The sequence below is a fragment of the Ornithorhynchus anatinus genome, chromosome 2 (assembly GCF_004115215.2).
Source record: "Ornithorhynchus anatinus isolate Pmale09 chromosome 2, mOrnAna1.pri.v4, whole genome shotgun sequence".
Lineage (NCBI taxonomy): Eukaryota > Metazoa > Chordata > Mammalia > Monotremata > Ornithorhynchidae > Ornithorhynchus > Ornithorhynchus anatinus.
The window spans coordinates 167,054,129-167,070,315 of NC_041729.1; the positions used below are offsets into that span (position 1 = coordinate 167,054,129).

Consider the following 16,187-nt stretch of genomic DNA (forward strand, 5'->3'; position numbering starts at 1 on the left):
CCAGCTCATGAGTTCGAATCCCAGCTCCGCCACTTGTCGGCTGTGGGACCGTGGGCGAGTCACTTCACTTCTCTGGGCCTCGGTTCCCTCATCTGGAAAATGGGGATGAAGACCGGGAGGCCCACGGGGGACGGCCCGATTCCCCCGTGTCTACCCCAGCGCTTAGAACGGTGCTCGGCCCATAGTAAGCGGCGCGAGAGGAGCGGAGCGTGCGGGCCGCCCGGTGGGGGAGGACGGAAGGGACCGGAGGGAGGACGGGGCCGGGGGGCCGGGGGGGCTCCGAAGCCGACGGTGACCGGTTTTTCTGTCGGACGCGGAGGTGGACGGGCAGCCCCCGGAGGGTCTCGAGGAGCGGGGAGACGTGGCCCGAACGTTTCCGTGGCAGAACGACGCGGGCGGCGGCGCGAAGTCCGGACCGGAGCGGGGAGAGCCGGGAGGCGGGGAGGACGGCCGGGAGGCCGACACGGTCACCGGGCCGGAGAGGAGGAGATGATGACGATGTTGGTGTTCGTTAAGCGCTTACTATGTGCGGGGCACTGTTCTAAGCGCCGGGGTATACCAGCTAATCGGGTGGTCCCACATGAGGCTCGCAATCTTCATCCCCGTTTTCCAGATGAGGTCACCGAGGCCCAGAGAAGTGAAGTGACTCGCCCACGGCCCCGCAGCTGACCGGTGGCAGAGCCGGGATTCGAACCCACGACCGGATTAACGCGGGAGCCGTCGGGATGGAGAGGGAAGGGCGGGTTTCAGCCACGTGGCGAAGGCGGGACCGACGGGATTTAGCGATGGCTCGAGTGTGTGGGTTGAATGAGAGGAGCCGGGCACCGGGTGACCCCCCCCACCCCCGACTCCCCCGTCGCTCCCAGCGCCCTGAGCTTTCCCAGTGCCCTCCGTGCTCCCGGAGCGGGGGGCCGCCCTGGGGCCGTACTAGACGCTGAGGAGACCGGGCACGCGGTCCCTCCCCGTGTCGGAGCCCGTCGGGGTCCCCGGCCCCCCCGGCCAGGGGTGTCGGCTGTGGCCACGGCCCCCTCCGGGCTGTGAGCTCATTGTGGATGGGGAATGGGTCTCTTTATTTGAGAAGCATTCGTTCATTCAGTAGCATTTATCGAGCGCTTACTAGGTGCGGAGCACTGGACTGAGCGCTCGGAATGAACGAGTCGGCAACGGATAGAGACGGTCCCTGCCGTTCGACGGGCTCACGGTCGGATCGGGGGAGCAGCCCGGCGTGGCTCAGTGGCGAGAGCCCGGGCTTGGGAGTCGGAGATGATGGGTTCGAATCCCGGCTCTGCCCCTTGTCAGCCGTGGGACCGCGGGCGGGTCACTTCGCTTCTCTGGGCCTCAGTGACCTCATCTGGAAAATGGGGATGAAGACCGGGAGCCTCACGTGGGACGACCCGATGACCCTGTCTCTCCCCCGGCGCTGAGAACGGTGCTCGGCACAGAGTAAGCGGCGCTTAACAGATACCAACGTTGTTAGAATTAAAGCACGGATCCAACAGCTTGGGGGACTAATTAATAGAGTTAGTAGACAGGACCCCTGCCCTCAAGGAGCCTACAGTCTGCCTTGTGCAGAACACTGTACTGAGCGCTTGGGGGAGGACGACAGAGCTGGTAGACACGATCCCTGCCCGAAGGAGCCGAGCCTACTGTTCGTGAGCCCGTTTTTGGGCAGGGATGGTCTCTACCTGTTGCCGAATTGTACACTCCGAGTGCTTAGTGCGGTGCTCTGCACACAGTAAGCGCTCAATAAATACCGTTGAATGTTTGCGGAGCACTGGGCTGAGCACTTGGGAGAAGACAGTAGAGTTAAACAGCCGAGATCCCCGCCTTCCGCAAACTTACAGTCTGCCGTGCTGAGCAGCGTGGCCTAGCGGCAGGAGCCCGGGCTTGGGAGTCCGAAGACCTGGGTTCTAATCCCGCCTCCGCCACTTGTCCGCTCTGTGACCTTCGACAAGTCACTTCATTTCTCTGGGCCTCGGTTCCCTCATCTGGAAAGTGGGAATGAGAAGCGTGAGCCTCCCGTGGGACAACCTCGTTCCCCTGTATCTACCCCGGCGCTTAGTACAGTGCTCGGCACATAGGAAGTGCTTAGCAAAATCCATCATCATTATTATTATTATTATTATTGATACGGTATAACAGAGTTGGGAGGGCACATTCCCTGCCCACAAGGAGCTGACGGTCTAGAGGAGGAGACGGACATGAATAGAGATCAATAGATGATGGACGTAAGTGCCGGGGGGCTGAGAGAGGGGCGAAGAAAGGGAGCAAGGGGGATGCAGAAGGGAGCGGGGGAAGAGGAAATGAGGGTTTTGTTGAGGAAGGCCTCTGATGATGATAATAATAATGATGGTATTTGTTAAGCGCTTACGGTGTGCAAAGCACTGTTCTAAGCGCCGGGAGGGGATACAAGGTGATCAGGTTGTCCCACGTGGGGCTCACAGTCTTAGTCCCCGATTAGACCGTAAGCCCGTCACTGGGCGGGGATCGTCTCTACCTGGTGCCAAATTGTCCATTCCAGGCGCTTAATACAGTGCGCTGCACATAGTAAGCGCTCAATAAATACTATTGAATGAATGAACTAGTCCCCATTTTACAGAAGAGGTCCCTGAGGGTCAGAGAAGTGAAGTGACTCGCCCACTAGTCGCACAGCTGACAAGTGGCGGAGCCGGGATTAGAACCCGTGACCTCCGACTCCCAAGCCCGGCTCTTGCCACTGAGCCACGCTGCTTCTCGATTGACGGTATTTATGGATAAATACTAATAATGTTGGTATCTGTTAAGCGCTTACTATGTGCGGAGCACCGTTCTAAGCCCTGGGGGAGATACGGGGTCATCGGGTCGTCCCCCGCGAGGCTCACGGTTAATCCCCGTTTTACAGACGAGGGAACTGAGGCGCAGAGAAGTGAAGTGACTCGCCCACGGTCACCCAGCTGACAAGTGGCAGAGCCGGGAGTCGAACCCATGACCCCTGACGCCCAAGCCCGGGCTCTTTCCGCTGAGCCACGCAAGCGATCGATTGATTAGTCGATCGGCCTCTGCCTTACGCTTCTCTCCGGATCGCAGTCGATCTCCCCCCTCTTTGGTGGTGAGTTCGCTGCGGGACAGGGCCTCTGCCCGGCCTGATTATCCCGTGTCTACCTTAGCCCTCGGTACGGTGCTAGGGATGTAGTGAGCGCTTAACAAATACCACCATAAATATTATTATTAATAATAATTGTTACCACTTCCCCGAACCAAGACCGGCTCCTGAATTTAGATGCCGTGTCCCAGTCCCCTCTTGTGGAGGCTTTTCCAAAGGAAGAGGCGATCGGCAAATAGCAGCGACGAGATTCCTACCCGGAATCCTTGAGGAAACTCCGCCTGGCTGAATGTGGTCCTCTCCCAAGCGCTCAGTACAGTGTTCTGCGCAAGGCAGACTCTAGGCTTCTTGAGGGCAGGGGTCCCGTCTGCTAACTCTATCTGTTGCCGACTTGTTCATTCCAAGCGCTTAGTCCAGTGCTCTGCACGTAGTAAGCGCTCAATAAATACTATCGAATGAATGAATGAACTCTATTAGTCTCCCAAGCTGTTGGAACCGTGCTTTAATACTAATAATAATGTCGGTATTTGTTCAGCGCTAACTATGTGCCGAGCGCCGTTCTGAGCGCTGGGGGAGATACAGGGTCATCGGGTCGTCCCATGGGGGGCTCACAGTCTTCACCCCCACTTTACAGGTGAGGTAACTGAGGCCCAGAGAAGTGAAGTGACTCACCTGAAGTCACACAGCTGACAAGCAGAAGAGCAGGGATTAGAACCCGTGACCTCTGACTCTCGGCCCCGTGTGGCCTACTGGTTAGAGCCCGGGCCCGGGAGTCAGAGGTCACGGGTTCTAATCCCGGCCCCGCCACGTGTCCGCTGTGTGACCTTGGGCAAGTCATTCCGCTTCCTCTCCTGCTCAGTCCCCTCATCTGTAAAGTGGGGATGAAGACCGTGAGCCCCAAGTGGGACGGGGACTGCGTCCAACCTGATCGGCTCTTATCTACCGTCGTTGGGCAGGGACGGTCTCTCATCTGTTGCCGAATTGTCCATTCCAAGCGCTTAGTACAGTGCTCTGCACCCAGTAAGCGCTCAATAAATACGCTTGGATGAACGAATCTACTCTGGCGCTTAGAACAGTGTTGGACACATAGCAAACCCTTAACGAGTACCAATTTTTTTTTTTAAATAATAATGTTGGTATTTGTTAAGCGCTTACTCTGTGCAGAGCACTGTACTGAGCGCTGGGGGAGACGCAGGGGAATCAGGTTGTCCCACGTGGGGTTTACAGTCTTCATCCCCATTAGACAGATGAGGGAGCTGAGGCCCAGAGAAGTGAAGTGACTCGCCCACAGTCCCACAGCTGCCAAGTGGCGGAGCCGGGATTCGAACCCGTGACCTCCGACTCCCCAGCCCGGTCTCTTTCCACTGAGCCGCGCTGCTTCGCTGCTTTAACGGGAGGGTGTGAGATATGCGGGCGGAAAAGCAGCCCGGGTGTAGTGGGTAGAGCCCGGGCCTGGGAGTCAGAAGGTCATGGGTTCTAATCCCGGCTCCTCCGCTGGCCCGCCCGGTGACCTTGGGCACGTCGCTTCGCTTCTCTGGGCCTCAGTTCCCTCATCTGTCAAATGGGGATGGAGACTATAAGGCCTCACCTGGGACAACCCGATGACCTTAATAATAATAATAATAATAATAATGTTGGTATCCGTTAAGCGCTCCCTACGTGCCGAGCACCGTTCGAAGCGCTGGGGGAGACGCAGGGGAATCGGGATGTCCCACGTGGGGCTTCACGGTCTTCATCCCCATTTTCCAGATGAGGTAACCGAGGCACCGAGAAGTGAAGTGACTCGCCCACGGTCACCCAGCTGACAGGTGGCAGGGCCGGGATTCGAACTCGTGACCCCCGACTCCAAAGCCCGTGCTCTTTCCACCGAGCCGGATCTAACCCCCGGGCTCAGAAGAGCGCTTGGCACATAGTGAGCGCTTAACAGATACCATCATCATCATTATTATCATGCGCATCCAAATTTCCATTTTGTCGGGTTGGCGCGAATTCCACCTCATGACACGCCCGCTCAAGCGGCAGTGGATTTTAAATCCCGTGTTTCCGTGGAGAACCCCGAAGGGCTCACGCCACGTCTTCCGCCGAGCTCTTCCCTGCTGTTTTCCGTCTCCCCCGAGCTCGGAGACCCTCTTCCCGACGCCAGGAGCCCCTCGGCTCCCAGAGGGAACGCGTCCGGGACGAAAATGTCTATTTTCTTCATCGTCAGAAGGTGCCGTTCAACTGGTACCCCGTTTTCTATCACCCCCACGTCTGAGGCCGATCGCGCGCCTGATAGCCTGAAGATATTATTTAAAAATCGAATCGAATAAATGCCCTACTTCGGTCCTCGTGCTAGTTTTTAATCTCCTCTTGTTTCTTCGAAGTCTGAATGAGCTTTGGAAAATTGAATAATAATTTGATCCGTTAATCTTCGGAAGCTCGTGATTTTATTTTCCCCTCTCCGGTCTCTGAGGCTCGCGGATGAATAGAGCTTCATTACCACAGTCTGCATTTAATAACCATTATCCATTATCTTGTAATTAAGACTCCCCGTAACGAATCATGAGGACAATGCGAAAATACATAGTACGTTTCTTTAATGAACTGGAAAATGTTCATCTTGTTCTATTTAGTAATGAGTGGCTGAATAGTCATTAAACCCACCGGAGAATCGAGTTAGATGGATTCCGAAGACTGTCCCGAGTTTGCGGTTAATCTATTAGAATTAAAATTTCATCTTCTATTTTTATCAACAGCTGATTAGAAGTCATTCTGTTTGACCGAATTGATTAGAGGACCATCTACTAGGGCAGCTGTTGTTTAATGAAAGTTTTTAATGAAACCGTGCCGGGGAGACTTGTCATTATAGGATCTCTAAAAGCTCCGACTTCGCTTTAGACCCCACATGCACGTTTTCTTTTTTAAAAAAAATAGAGACGGGGTGGGGAAGCGAAGAGACGCGGTGGAAATGAAGAGAAACTGAAAAAAGACAGTTTGGTGTCGCGGGGAAGTCATTAGCCTTCGTTTGATAAATCGCACGTGTCGCGGTGGTGGGATTCGTTCACTTGTTCGCATCCCGGCTCCGCCGCCTGGCAGCCGGGTGACCGTGGGCGAGTCGCTTCACTTCTCTGGGCCTCAGTTCCCTCATCTGGAAAAGGGGGATGAAGACCGGGAGCCTCAGGTGGGCCAACCCGATGACCCTGGATCTCCCCCAGCGCTTAGAACAGCGCTCTGCACATAGTGAGCGCTTAACAAATGCTAACAGATACATTATTTATGCACTCAGCCGTCTCTATGGAGCGCTTCCTGGGTGCAACACGCTTTGCTGAGCGCTTGGGAGAGTACGTTGTGCCCACGTTCCCTGCCCGCAACCAGGTCACGGTCCAGTGGGGAGACGAACATTCATAGAGATCAATCAACAAATTACAGATCCGCGACCTCTTCGGCCCCTCTTCTGCTCACTGGTTTGATCAACCGGGATAATGATAATGTCGGTATCTGTTAAGCGCTTACTATGTGCAGAGCACCGTTCTAAGCGCCGGGGTCGATACAGGGTCGTCAGGTCGTCCCCCGTGGGGCTCCCGGTCTTCATCCCCATTTTCCAGACGAGGTCACCGAGGCCCAGAGAAGTGATTTGCCCAAAGTCACACAGCGGACAAGTGGCGGAGCCGGGATTCGAACCCACGACCTCTGACTCCCAAACCCGTGGTCTTTCCTACTCAGCCACGCTGGGAGTATTTTTCTATGGTATCCGCTACGCGCTTCCTGGGTGCCGGGCACTGTTCCAAGCGCTGGGGTGAGACGCGAGGTAATCAGGTTGGACACAGTCCCGGCCCCACGTGGGGCTCGCAGTCGTAATCCTCATCGGGGGTCCCGGCGGTCCCGAGGAGGGAAGGGACTCGCCCGAGGTCACGCGGCGGCGGGCGGAGTGGCGGGATCGGAACCCAGGGCCTCGGACCCCCCGGGCCCGGGCTTTGCCCACCGGGCCCCGTTGGCCTCCCCCCTAACCCGGGGTCCTCTTCTCCGCCTCAGGGTCGGATTTCATCAAGACGTCCACGGGAAAGGAGACGGTCAATGCCACCCTCCCCGTCGCTCTCGTGATGATGCGGGCCATCCGGGATTATTTCTGGAAAACGGGGATTAAGGTAACGCTCCTGGACGCGACTCTCCGGGGACCGGGGCTGGCGCCCATCGGTGACCTCCTTGCCCCGGCGCCGGGACCCGTCGTCCTGGATTTTTCTCTGTGTTTTTTTTTAATGGAATCTGCGAAGCGCTTACTACGTGCCGAGCGCCGTGCTAAGCGCTGGGGTGCATACGAGCTCCTCGGTCCCTGTCCCACGTTTACCGTCCTAATCCCCGTTTTACAGATGCCACGTAGAAAGTGCTGAACGGATGCTGTTATTGTTACGTGGGACCGGGTCCATAATAATAATAACGTTGGCCTTCGTGAAGCGCTTCCTACGGGCCGAGCGCTGTTCTAAGCGCTGGGGGAGAGACGGGGTCATCAGGTCGTCCCACGTGGGGCTCACCGTCTTAATCCCCGTTTTCCGGATGAGGGAACCGAGGCACAGAGAAGTGACTCGCCCACAGTCACACAGCGGACAGGCGGCAGAGCGGGGATTCGAACCCAGGACCTCTGACTCCCAAGCCCGGCCTCTTTCCACTGAGCCATGATCCGATTTGCTTAGCTCCACCCCGGCGCTTGGTACGGTCCCTGGCACGTAGTGAGCGCTTAACAAATGCCTCAGTTGTTATTATTTCTTGTTTAATGTCCCCTTTCTACCGATGAGGTAATTGAGGCACAGACAAGGAATAATAATAATAATAATAATATCTGTGGTCTTTGTTAAGCGCTTACTATGTGCCGGACACTGTGCTAAGCACGGGGGTGGGTCCAAGCAAATCGGGTTGGCCACGGTCCCTGTCCCACGTAATAATAATAGCATCCGTTAAGCACTTACTATGTGGCAGGCACTGTACTAAGCGCTGGGGTGGATACAAGCAAATGGAGTTGGACGCGGTCCCTGTCCCCCGGGGGGGCTCGCGGTCTCAGTCCCCGTTTTACAGACGAGGTCACTGAGGCCCAGAAAAGTGAAGCGGCTGGCCCAGGGTCTCGCGGCAGGCCGGTGGCGGAGCCCGGGATCAGAACCCATGACCTTTGGACCCCCGGGCTCTGGCCACTGGGCCCCGCTCCCGCTCTTCATCCCCGTTCTCCAGACGGGGGTCACTGAGTCACAGCCACGCGAAGCGGTCCGTCCGAGGTCTCCCGAGCAGCGTGGCTCAGTGGAAGGAGCCCGGGCTTGGGAGTCGGAGGTCATGGGTTCGAATCCCGGCTCCGCCACTGGTCACTTCGCTTCTCTGGGCCTCAGTTCCCTCATCTGGAAAATGGAAATGAAGACTGTGAACCCCACGTGGGGCCACCCGATTCCCCTGTGTCTCCCCCAGCGCTTAGAACGGTGCTCGGCACGTAGTGAGCGCTTCACGAATGCCAACATTATTATTATTATAAGCGGCGGAGCCGGGATTAGAACCCAGGTCCTTCCGACTCCCGAGCCCCGGCTCTGCCCACTGGGCCGCGCGGCCTCCAGGTTAAGTTAAACGGCGAATCTTCCTCCCGTCGCGGAACGGCCGTCCGAGCAGAAGTCGGACAGATGGAAGCGGGAATCGGCGCCGTCCGCCGTCCGGGGGCAGGGGACCGGAGACGTAAACCGGCCTTTCGTTACCGGACGCCGGCTCCGTCACCGACGAGCGACCGCTAAACGATCCTCTAACGGACTAATTCCGCTTCCCTACAGTTCTCCGGGCCGGCGCTGGCCGGGGAAATTAAACTTCCTCGAGGAGCGGCAAGGATCGCAAAGTAACGTTTAGCGAATGATAAGCCGGGACGGCGATAGGAAAAACGCGGGAGAATGGGAAATAATCTATTCCTGTCATTATTGAAGGACACACGTAAATTGGTTTTTCTTTGGTAGGAAACCCCCGGCCCAGAAAAACGTATTACTTTTCATAACGCGAGGTGAGGAGAAGATTCTGGAGGAGATGAACTTATTAAACAAAATAATGAAATGCTGGGAGGCGGCAGAGAGAGAGAGGGGGCCCCGCGTTGGGTAGCCCGCGAATCAGATCCCCTTTCTGACGTTCTCTGGCTCTTTCGGAGGCTGCCCGGGAGACCGTCAGACGGAGGGAGGCTTGCGGAGGCCTCGCTGGCATTTGCAAACGCAGCGGAGCGAAGAAATCTCTCAAGTTCTGGGGAAGAGATTAGGTTGTGGGGACTCTTCTTGGAGTAAATTATTATTAACTATCGGATGAACGAATGAATTGGTAATAATGATAACAGTGATCTCTCCGTGGGACGCGGAAGCCTTGGCGGGCATCAGGGGCCGAACGGGCGAGAGGCAGCACGGCCTAGTGGTCAGAACCCGGGCGACAGAGGGACTGGGGTTCTAATCCCAGCTCCGCCACGTGTCTGCTGCGTGACCTGGGGCAAGTCGCTTCACTTCTCCGGGCCTCAGTTCCCGGAAAATGGGGATGGAGACTGTAAACCCCACGCGGGACGGGGGCCGTGTCCGACCCGATTTGCTTGTATCCGCCCCAGCTCGGTGGGAAGAGCCCGGGCTTGGGAGTCAGAGGTCATGGGTTCGAATGCCGGCTCCGCCACTTGTCGGCTGGGTGACCGTGGGCGAGTCGCTTCACTTCTCCTCATCTGGAAAGTGGGGATTAAAACCGTGAGCCTCACGTGGGACCACCTGATGACCCCGCATCTCCCCCAGCGCTTAGAACGGCGCTCGGCACATAGTGAGCGCTTAACAAATACCAACCTTATTATTGTTAGAGTGCCCGGCACGCAGTAGGCGCGTAACAACTGCCACAATTATTATGATTATGATTTTGGAGGTTAAGCGCTTACTCTGTGCCGGGCACCGTACCGAACGCTGGGGTAGATAGAAGGTGATGGTGTCGGACCCGGTTCCTGTCGTTCATTGGTTCATTAAATCGTATTTACTGAATATTTACAAGCCCCCCGGCCGGCCTCGGCCCAAGCCCCCCGGACCGGGCAGCGGCTCGGCGGAGAGAGGGAGCCGTCTGCAGGGTTGGGAAGCAGGTGGGCTTTTCCCCTTTTCCTTTCAGGTGGGCTTCGAGTCGACCCCCTCCCCTCTCCCCTTTATCCTTTCCGGGGGCCGGTGGGCTGAAACCGGCCCTCTCCCCTTTTCCTTTTAGGTGGGCTCCAAGTCGGCCGGTGGGGAGGTGGTGAAGCCGACCCCCTCCCCTCATCCCCTTTTCCTTTCAGGGGTCTGGCGGGGTGAAGCCGGACCCCTCCCCTCTCCCTTTTGCCTTTCAGGTGGGCTTCAAGCCGGCCGGGGGGTGAAGCCGGCCCCCTCTCTGCTCCCCTTTTCTTTTTAGGTGGGCTTCAAGCCGGCCGGGGGTGGGGGGTGATGCCAGCCCCCTCCCCCCTCTCCCCTTTGCCTTCCAGGTGGGCTTCAAGCCGGCCGGCGGGAGGAAGCCGGACCCCTCCTCTCTCCCCTTTTCCTTTGAGGTGGGCTTCAGGTCGGCCCCCTCCCCTCTCCCCTTTTCCTCTCGGGGGGGCCGGGGGGCCGAAACCGGCCCTCTCCCCTCTCCCCTCTTCCTTTCAGGCGGGCTTCAAGCCGGCCGGTGTTGGGAGCGGTGAAGCCGGCCCCTTCCCCACTGCCCTTTTCCTTTCAGGTGGGCTTCGAGGCGGCCCCCTGCCCTCTCCCCTTTTCCTTTTAGGTGGACTTCAAGCCGGCCGGTGTCGGGGGCGCTGAAACCGGCCCCTTCCCGGAAAACCAGCGTGGCTCAGTGGAAAGAGCCCGGGCTTGGAAGTCAGAGGTCATGGGTTCGAATCCCAGATCTGCCACTTGGCAGCTGTGTGACTGTCAGCAAGTCACTTCTCTGTGCCTCAGTGACCTCATCTGGAAAATGGGGATTAACTGTGAGCCTCACGTGGGACAACCTGAGGACCCCGTATCTTCCCCAGCGCTTGGAACAGTGCTCTGCACATAGGAAGCGCTTAACAGATGCCAACGTTATTATTATTCTTATTCCCCTCCGCCCTTTTCCTTTCAGGTGGGCTTCGAGGCGGCCCTCTGCCCTCTCCCCTTTTCCTTTCAGGTGGGCTTCAGGCCGGCCGGCGGGAGGAAGCCAGACCCCTCCTCTCTCCCCTTTTCCCTTGAGGTGGGCTTCGGGTCGGCCCCCTGCCCTCTCCCCTTCTTTCCCTTTCGGGGGGCCGGGGGACCGATCCCCCTCTCCCCTCTTCCTTTCAGGTGGGCTTCAAGCCGGCCGGCGGCATCCGCACGGCCAAGGAGTCGCTGTCGTGGCTGGCCCTGGTGAAGGAGGAACTGGGCGGCCAGTGGCTCCGGCCGCAGCTGTTCCGCATCGGTGCCAGCTCCTTGCTGAGCGACATCGAGAGGCAGGTGAGGTGGGGGAGGCCGGACCCGTCCCCGCGGCGACGGGGTCCCGGGCCCGGGGGTGGGAAGGGACGGACCTTGTCGGGATGAGCGGCCGGGACCCTCCAACGCTTCACTCCGGCATCTCATATCCCCGCTCTGCCACCTGTCAGCTGTGTGTCTGTGGTCAGGTCACTTGACTTTTCTGGGCCTCGGTTCCCTCAGCTGGAAAATGGGGATGAAGGCTATGAGCCTCACGTGGGACAACCTGATCACCCTGTGTCTACCCCAGCGCTTAGAACAGTGCTCTGCGCCTAGTAAGCGCTTAACAGATACCAACATTATTATCATCATGATAATCACAATAATAATTGGTGTATTTCTTAAGCGCTTACCACGTGCCACGAGGCAGCGTGGCCTAGTGGATAGGGCCTCCACGGTCATCCCCCAAGCGCTTAGCAAAGTGCTCTGCGCACAGAAAGCGCTCAATAAATACCGTTGAAGGAATGAATGAATCCCACCTTAATCCTCCGCAGTCCAGTGGTTCAGATGACATAACGGTTAGAACCCGGGCATGGGACTCCGAGGTCATGGGTTCTAATGCCGGCTCCGCCGCTTGTCAGCCGTGTGACTTTGGGCAACTCACTTCACTTCTCTCTGCCTCACTTCCCTCATCTGTAAAATGAGAAGCAGCGTGGCTCAGTGGAAAGAGCACGGGCTTTGGAGTCAGGGCTCATGAGTTCGAATCCCAGCTCTGCCACTTATCAGCTGTGGGACTGTGGGCAAGTCACTTAACTTCTCTGTGCCTCAGTTCCCTCATCTGTAAAATGGGGATTAAGACTGTGAGCCCCACGTGGGACAATCTGATTCCCCTATGTCTACCCCAGCGCTTAGAACAGTGCTCGGCACATAGTAAGCGCTTAACAAATACCAACATTATTATTATTATTAAAATGAGCCCCACGTGGGACAACCTGATTACCCTGTATCTGCCCCGGCGCTCAGAACGGTGCTTGGCACATAGAAAGCGCTTAGCAAATACCAACATTATTATTATTATTTCACTTCTCTGGGCCTCAGTTACCTCATCTTTAAAGTGGGGATTGAGACCGTGAGCCCCACGTGATTTGATTTGCTTGTTTTCACCCCAGTGTGTATTACAGTGCCTCACACATAGTAAGTGCTTAACAAATACCATAATTATCATTATCATTATCATAGAGAAGCAGCATGGCTCAGTGGAAAGAGCCCGGGCTTGGGAGTCAGAGGTCATGGGTTCAAATCCCGGCTCTGCCACTAGTCAGCTGTGTGGCTGTGGGCGAGTCACTTCACTTCTCTGGGCCTCAGTGACCTCATCTGTCAAATGGGGATGAAGACTGTGAGCCCCTCATGGGACAACTCGATTCCCCTGTATCTCCCCCAGTGCTTAGAACAGTGCTCTGCGCATAGTAAGCGCTTAACAAATAACATTATTATTATCATTATTATCATTGTTATTATGTGGGACAGGGACTGTGTCCGACCCGATTATTTTTCATCTGCCCCAGCCCTTAGAACAATGTCTGCCACATAGTAAGTGCTTTAGAAATACTGTTATTATAATAATAATATTATTATGATTATTACCAAGCACCAGGGTGAAACAAAGTAGATGGATTGGACACAGTCCCTGTCCCACATGGGGCTCACAGACTCAGTTCTCATTTTTCAGATGAGGGAACTGAGGCCCAGAGAAGTGAAGGGACTCGCCCGAGGCCACACAGCAGGCGAGTGGCAGGGCCGGGATTAGAACACAGATCCTTCTGATTTCCTGGCCCGGGTTCTGTCCACAAGGTCCATGCTACTTCTCTCTTGGGGGGGACACATTCTGGCCAAAAACCAAAATGAAATCTGACCGCCCCTCAATCGAGCCGTCGTATTTAGGGAGCGCTTATTGTGTTCGGGGCACTGTACTAAACGCTGAGTAGCGTACAGCACAACGGTAAAACAGACCCATTCCCTACCGAAGGAGCTTGGAGTCTGGAGGGGGGGGGAGACAGACATGAATAGAAATAAATAAAATGAGGGATGTGGAGATAAGCGGCGCGGGGCCGGGAGGGGGGCTGAAGAAAGGGAGCGAGTCGGGGCGACGCGGAAGGGAGGGGGAGAAGAGGAAAGGAGGGTGCAATCGGGGAAGGCTTCTTGGAGGAGGTGGCCTTCAATAAGGTATGCCTTCGATGGTATTTGAGTTTAGGTCGCTGTATGCAGCGCTTGGGAGAGTACAAAACAGTAAAGTTAGTAATAATAATAATAATGATAATGTTGGTATTTGTTAAGTACTTACTATGTACCAAACACTGTTCTAAGCGCTGGGGTGGATGCAAGGTCATCAGGTTGTCCCACGTGGGGCTCACAGGCTTCATCCCCATTTTACAGATAAGCTCACTGAGGCACGGAGAAGTGACAGGGCTTGTCCAAGGTCACCCAGCTGACAAGCGGCGGAGCGGGGATTAGAACCCGTGACCTCCGACTCCCTAGCCCGGGCTCAATCGCTGCCTTCAGGGAGCTTACGGTCTAAACCGTGAGCTCGCCGTGGGCAGGGACTGGGTCCGTTTGCCGTCCTGTTGTCCTCTCCCAGGTGCTCAGTACAGTGCTTTGCACACGGTAAGCGCTCGACAAATACGATGGCCTGAATGAATACTGTTGTGCAGAGCGCCGTCCTGAGCGCCGGGGAGAGGACAATAGAATAGAGCTAGCAGGCACGGTCCCTGCCCTCCGGTAGCTTGCAGTACGCAGAGCGCTGTGCTGAGCGCCTGGGAGAGTCCGGGAAAACAGTAAGCAGATACACTCCCTGCTGCACGAGCTCATTCGGTCATTCATTCATTCAATCGTATTTATCGAGCGCTTCCTGTGTGCCGGATACTGTATTAAACACTCGGGAAGGTGGAGTACAGCAGAGATCGGGCTGAATTCAGGGGAGATGCGGAAGGGAGAGGGAGAAGGGGAAATTCATTCAGTTCAGTTGTATTTATCGAGCGCTTCCTGGGTGCAGGGAACTGTATTAAACACTCGGGAGAGTCCAGTACAGCAGAGAGCGGGCTGAATTCAGGGGAGATGCGGAAGGGAGAGGGAGAAGGGGAAATTCATTCAGTTCAGTTGTATTTACTGAGCGCTTCCTGGGTGCCGGATACTGTATTAAACACTCGGGAGAGTCCAGTACAGCAGTGAGCGGGCTGAATTCAGGGGAGATGCGGAAGGGAGAGGGAGAAGGGGTAATTCATTCAGTTCAGTTGTATTTATCGAGCGCGTACTGTGTGCAGAGCACTGTATTAAGTATTCGGGACACATTCCCCGCCCACAGCAGTCTGAAAGGGGGGGAGAACGAGGGCTTAGGTCGAGTCTCCCACGTATCTGCCTCTCCCGCCCACCCAGACGCTTGTCTCTCACCCCTGCGTAATGACCGGGACGGAATTCAAATTGTCGTCGCGGTTTTCCCCTTCCAGATCTACCACCACGTGACGGGGAGATACGCCGCCCATCACGATCTCCCTCCGGCTTAAACCGACCGAGAGGTCGGCGCGGACCGGGAGGCGACCGCGGGGAGAGAGAAACGATCTATTGTTGAAACCGCGTGATGAAAAATAAGAAAATCGGGAGTGGGCGAGGAGGTTTCCCCTGGCCGGATTCCGTCGCGTTCGGGCCGGGGCCAGAGAGGGAATCCGACGGGGTCAACGGGGCGCGGACGACGTCCGAGAGGTGGCGGGTGGCGGGATGCTCCGGGGGAAGGTTTTCCGGGCCGGGCCCGAGGCGTCGGCCACCGACCGGACCCGCACGACAATCGAGTCCCGCGACAGACGTCCAACCTCCTCACGAAGCACCGTCTTGGCGGGGTGACGGAGCTGGGCGACGCCTAATTATTGCCCCACGATTTTGATTCGGCGCTCATTTTCTCCTCCCGTGAAGATCCGTCTTTCGCTTTGGCCCCGGATGCTTTTTTGATGAATTGTTGGGATGTGAAATGTCTAACTTCGTAATTGGAAGAGTCGACTCTCGCTGATTATTTTTTCTCAATAAAAACTGCGGTTCAATCGATTGGAAAACCTCCGTCTCATTCTAACCTCCGACTCCGGCGTATAAACGGGGGAAATACGTGGAGGGATTCTGAGCCTGACGTCCCCCTGTCTTTCTGTTCGGCTGGCGGGGAGGAGAAGCAGCGGGCTCGGTGGAAAGAGGCCGGGCTTGGGAGTCGGAGGTCGTGGGTTCGAATCCCGGCTCCGCCGCCTGTCAGCTGTGTGACTGTGGGCAAGTCACTTCACTTCTCTGTGCTTCAGTGTCCACGTCTGTAAAATGGGGATGAAAACTGGGAGCCCCACGTGGGACAACCTGATCACCTTGTATCTACCCCAGCGCTGAGAACAGTGCCTGGCACATAGTAAGCGCTTAAATACCAACATTTTTTATTTCAACTCATCCAGATTAGGCCAAGGCATTTCCTACAGTTCATTCGATCGGATCTCATTCAGGTCATTCGATGGTATTTATTCATTCAGTCATATTTATTGAGCGCTTACGGTGTGCAGAGCGCTGTACTAAGCATCGGGGAGAAGACGGTAGAAGCAGCGTGGCTCAGTGGAAAGAGCCCGAGCTTGGGAGTCGGAGGTCGTGGGTTCTGATCCCGGCTCCGCCGCCTGTCAGCTGGGTGACTCTGGGCAAGTCGCCTCACTTCTCTGTGCCTCAGTGACCTC

General features: G+C 56.3%; 1 protein-coding gene across 2 annotated transcripts in view; it reads left to right on the top strand.

Moving 5' to 3' along the window:
• DERA (deoxyribose-phosphate aldolase) overlaps positions 1 to 15,542 on the top strand; it is a 49,553-nt gene extending 34,011 nt beyond the window's left edge. The window contains exons 7-9 of one of the 2 annotated variants that reach the window (XM_029058540.2): positions 7,094 to 7,206; positions 11,341 to 11,490; positions 14,946 to 15,542. In XM_029058540.2, the coding sequence (XP_028914373.1) occupies positions 7,094 to 7,206; positions 11,341 to 11,490; positions 14,946 to 15,002 (320 nt within the window). In that variant the 3' untranslated portion in view covers positions 15,003 to 15,542. Of the gene's footprint in view, positions 1 to 7,093; positions 7,207 to 10,532; positions 10,874 to 11,340; positions 11,491 to 14,945 lie in introns of those variants that run through there. The other variant, XM_029058541.2, reaches the window with a different exon arrangement.
• Positions 15,543 to 16,187: the final 645 nt, after the last annotated feature.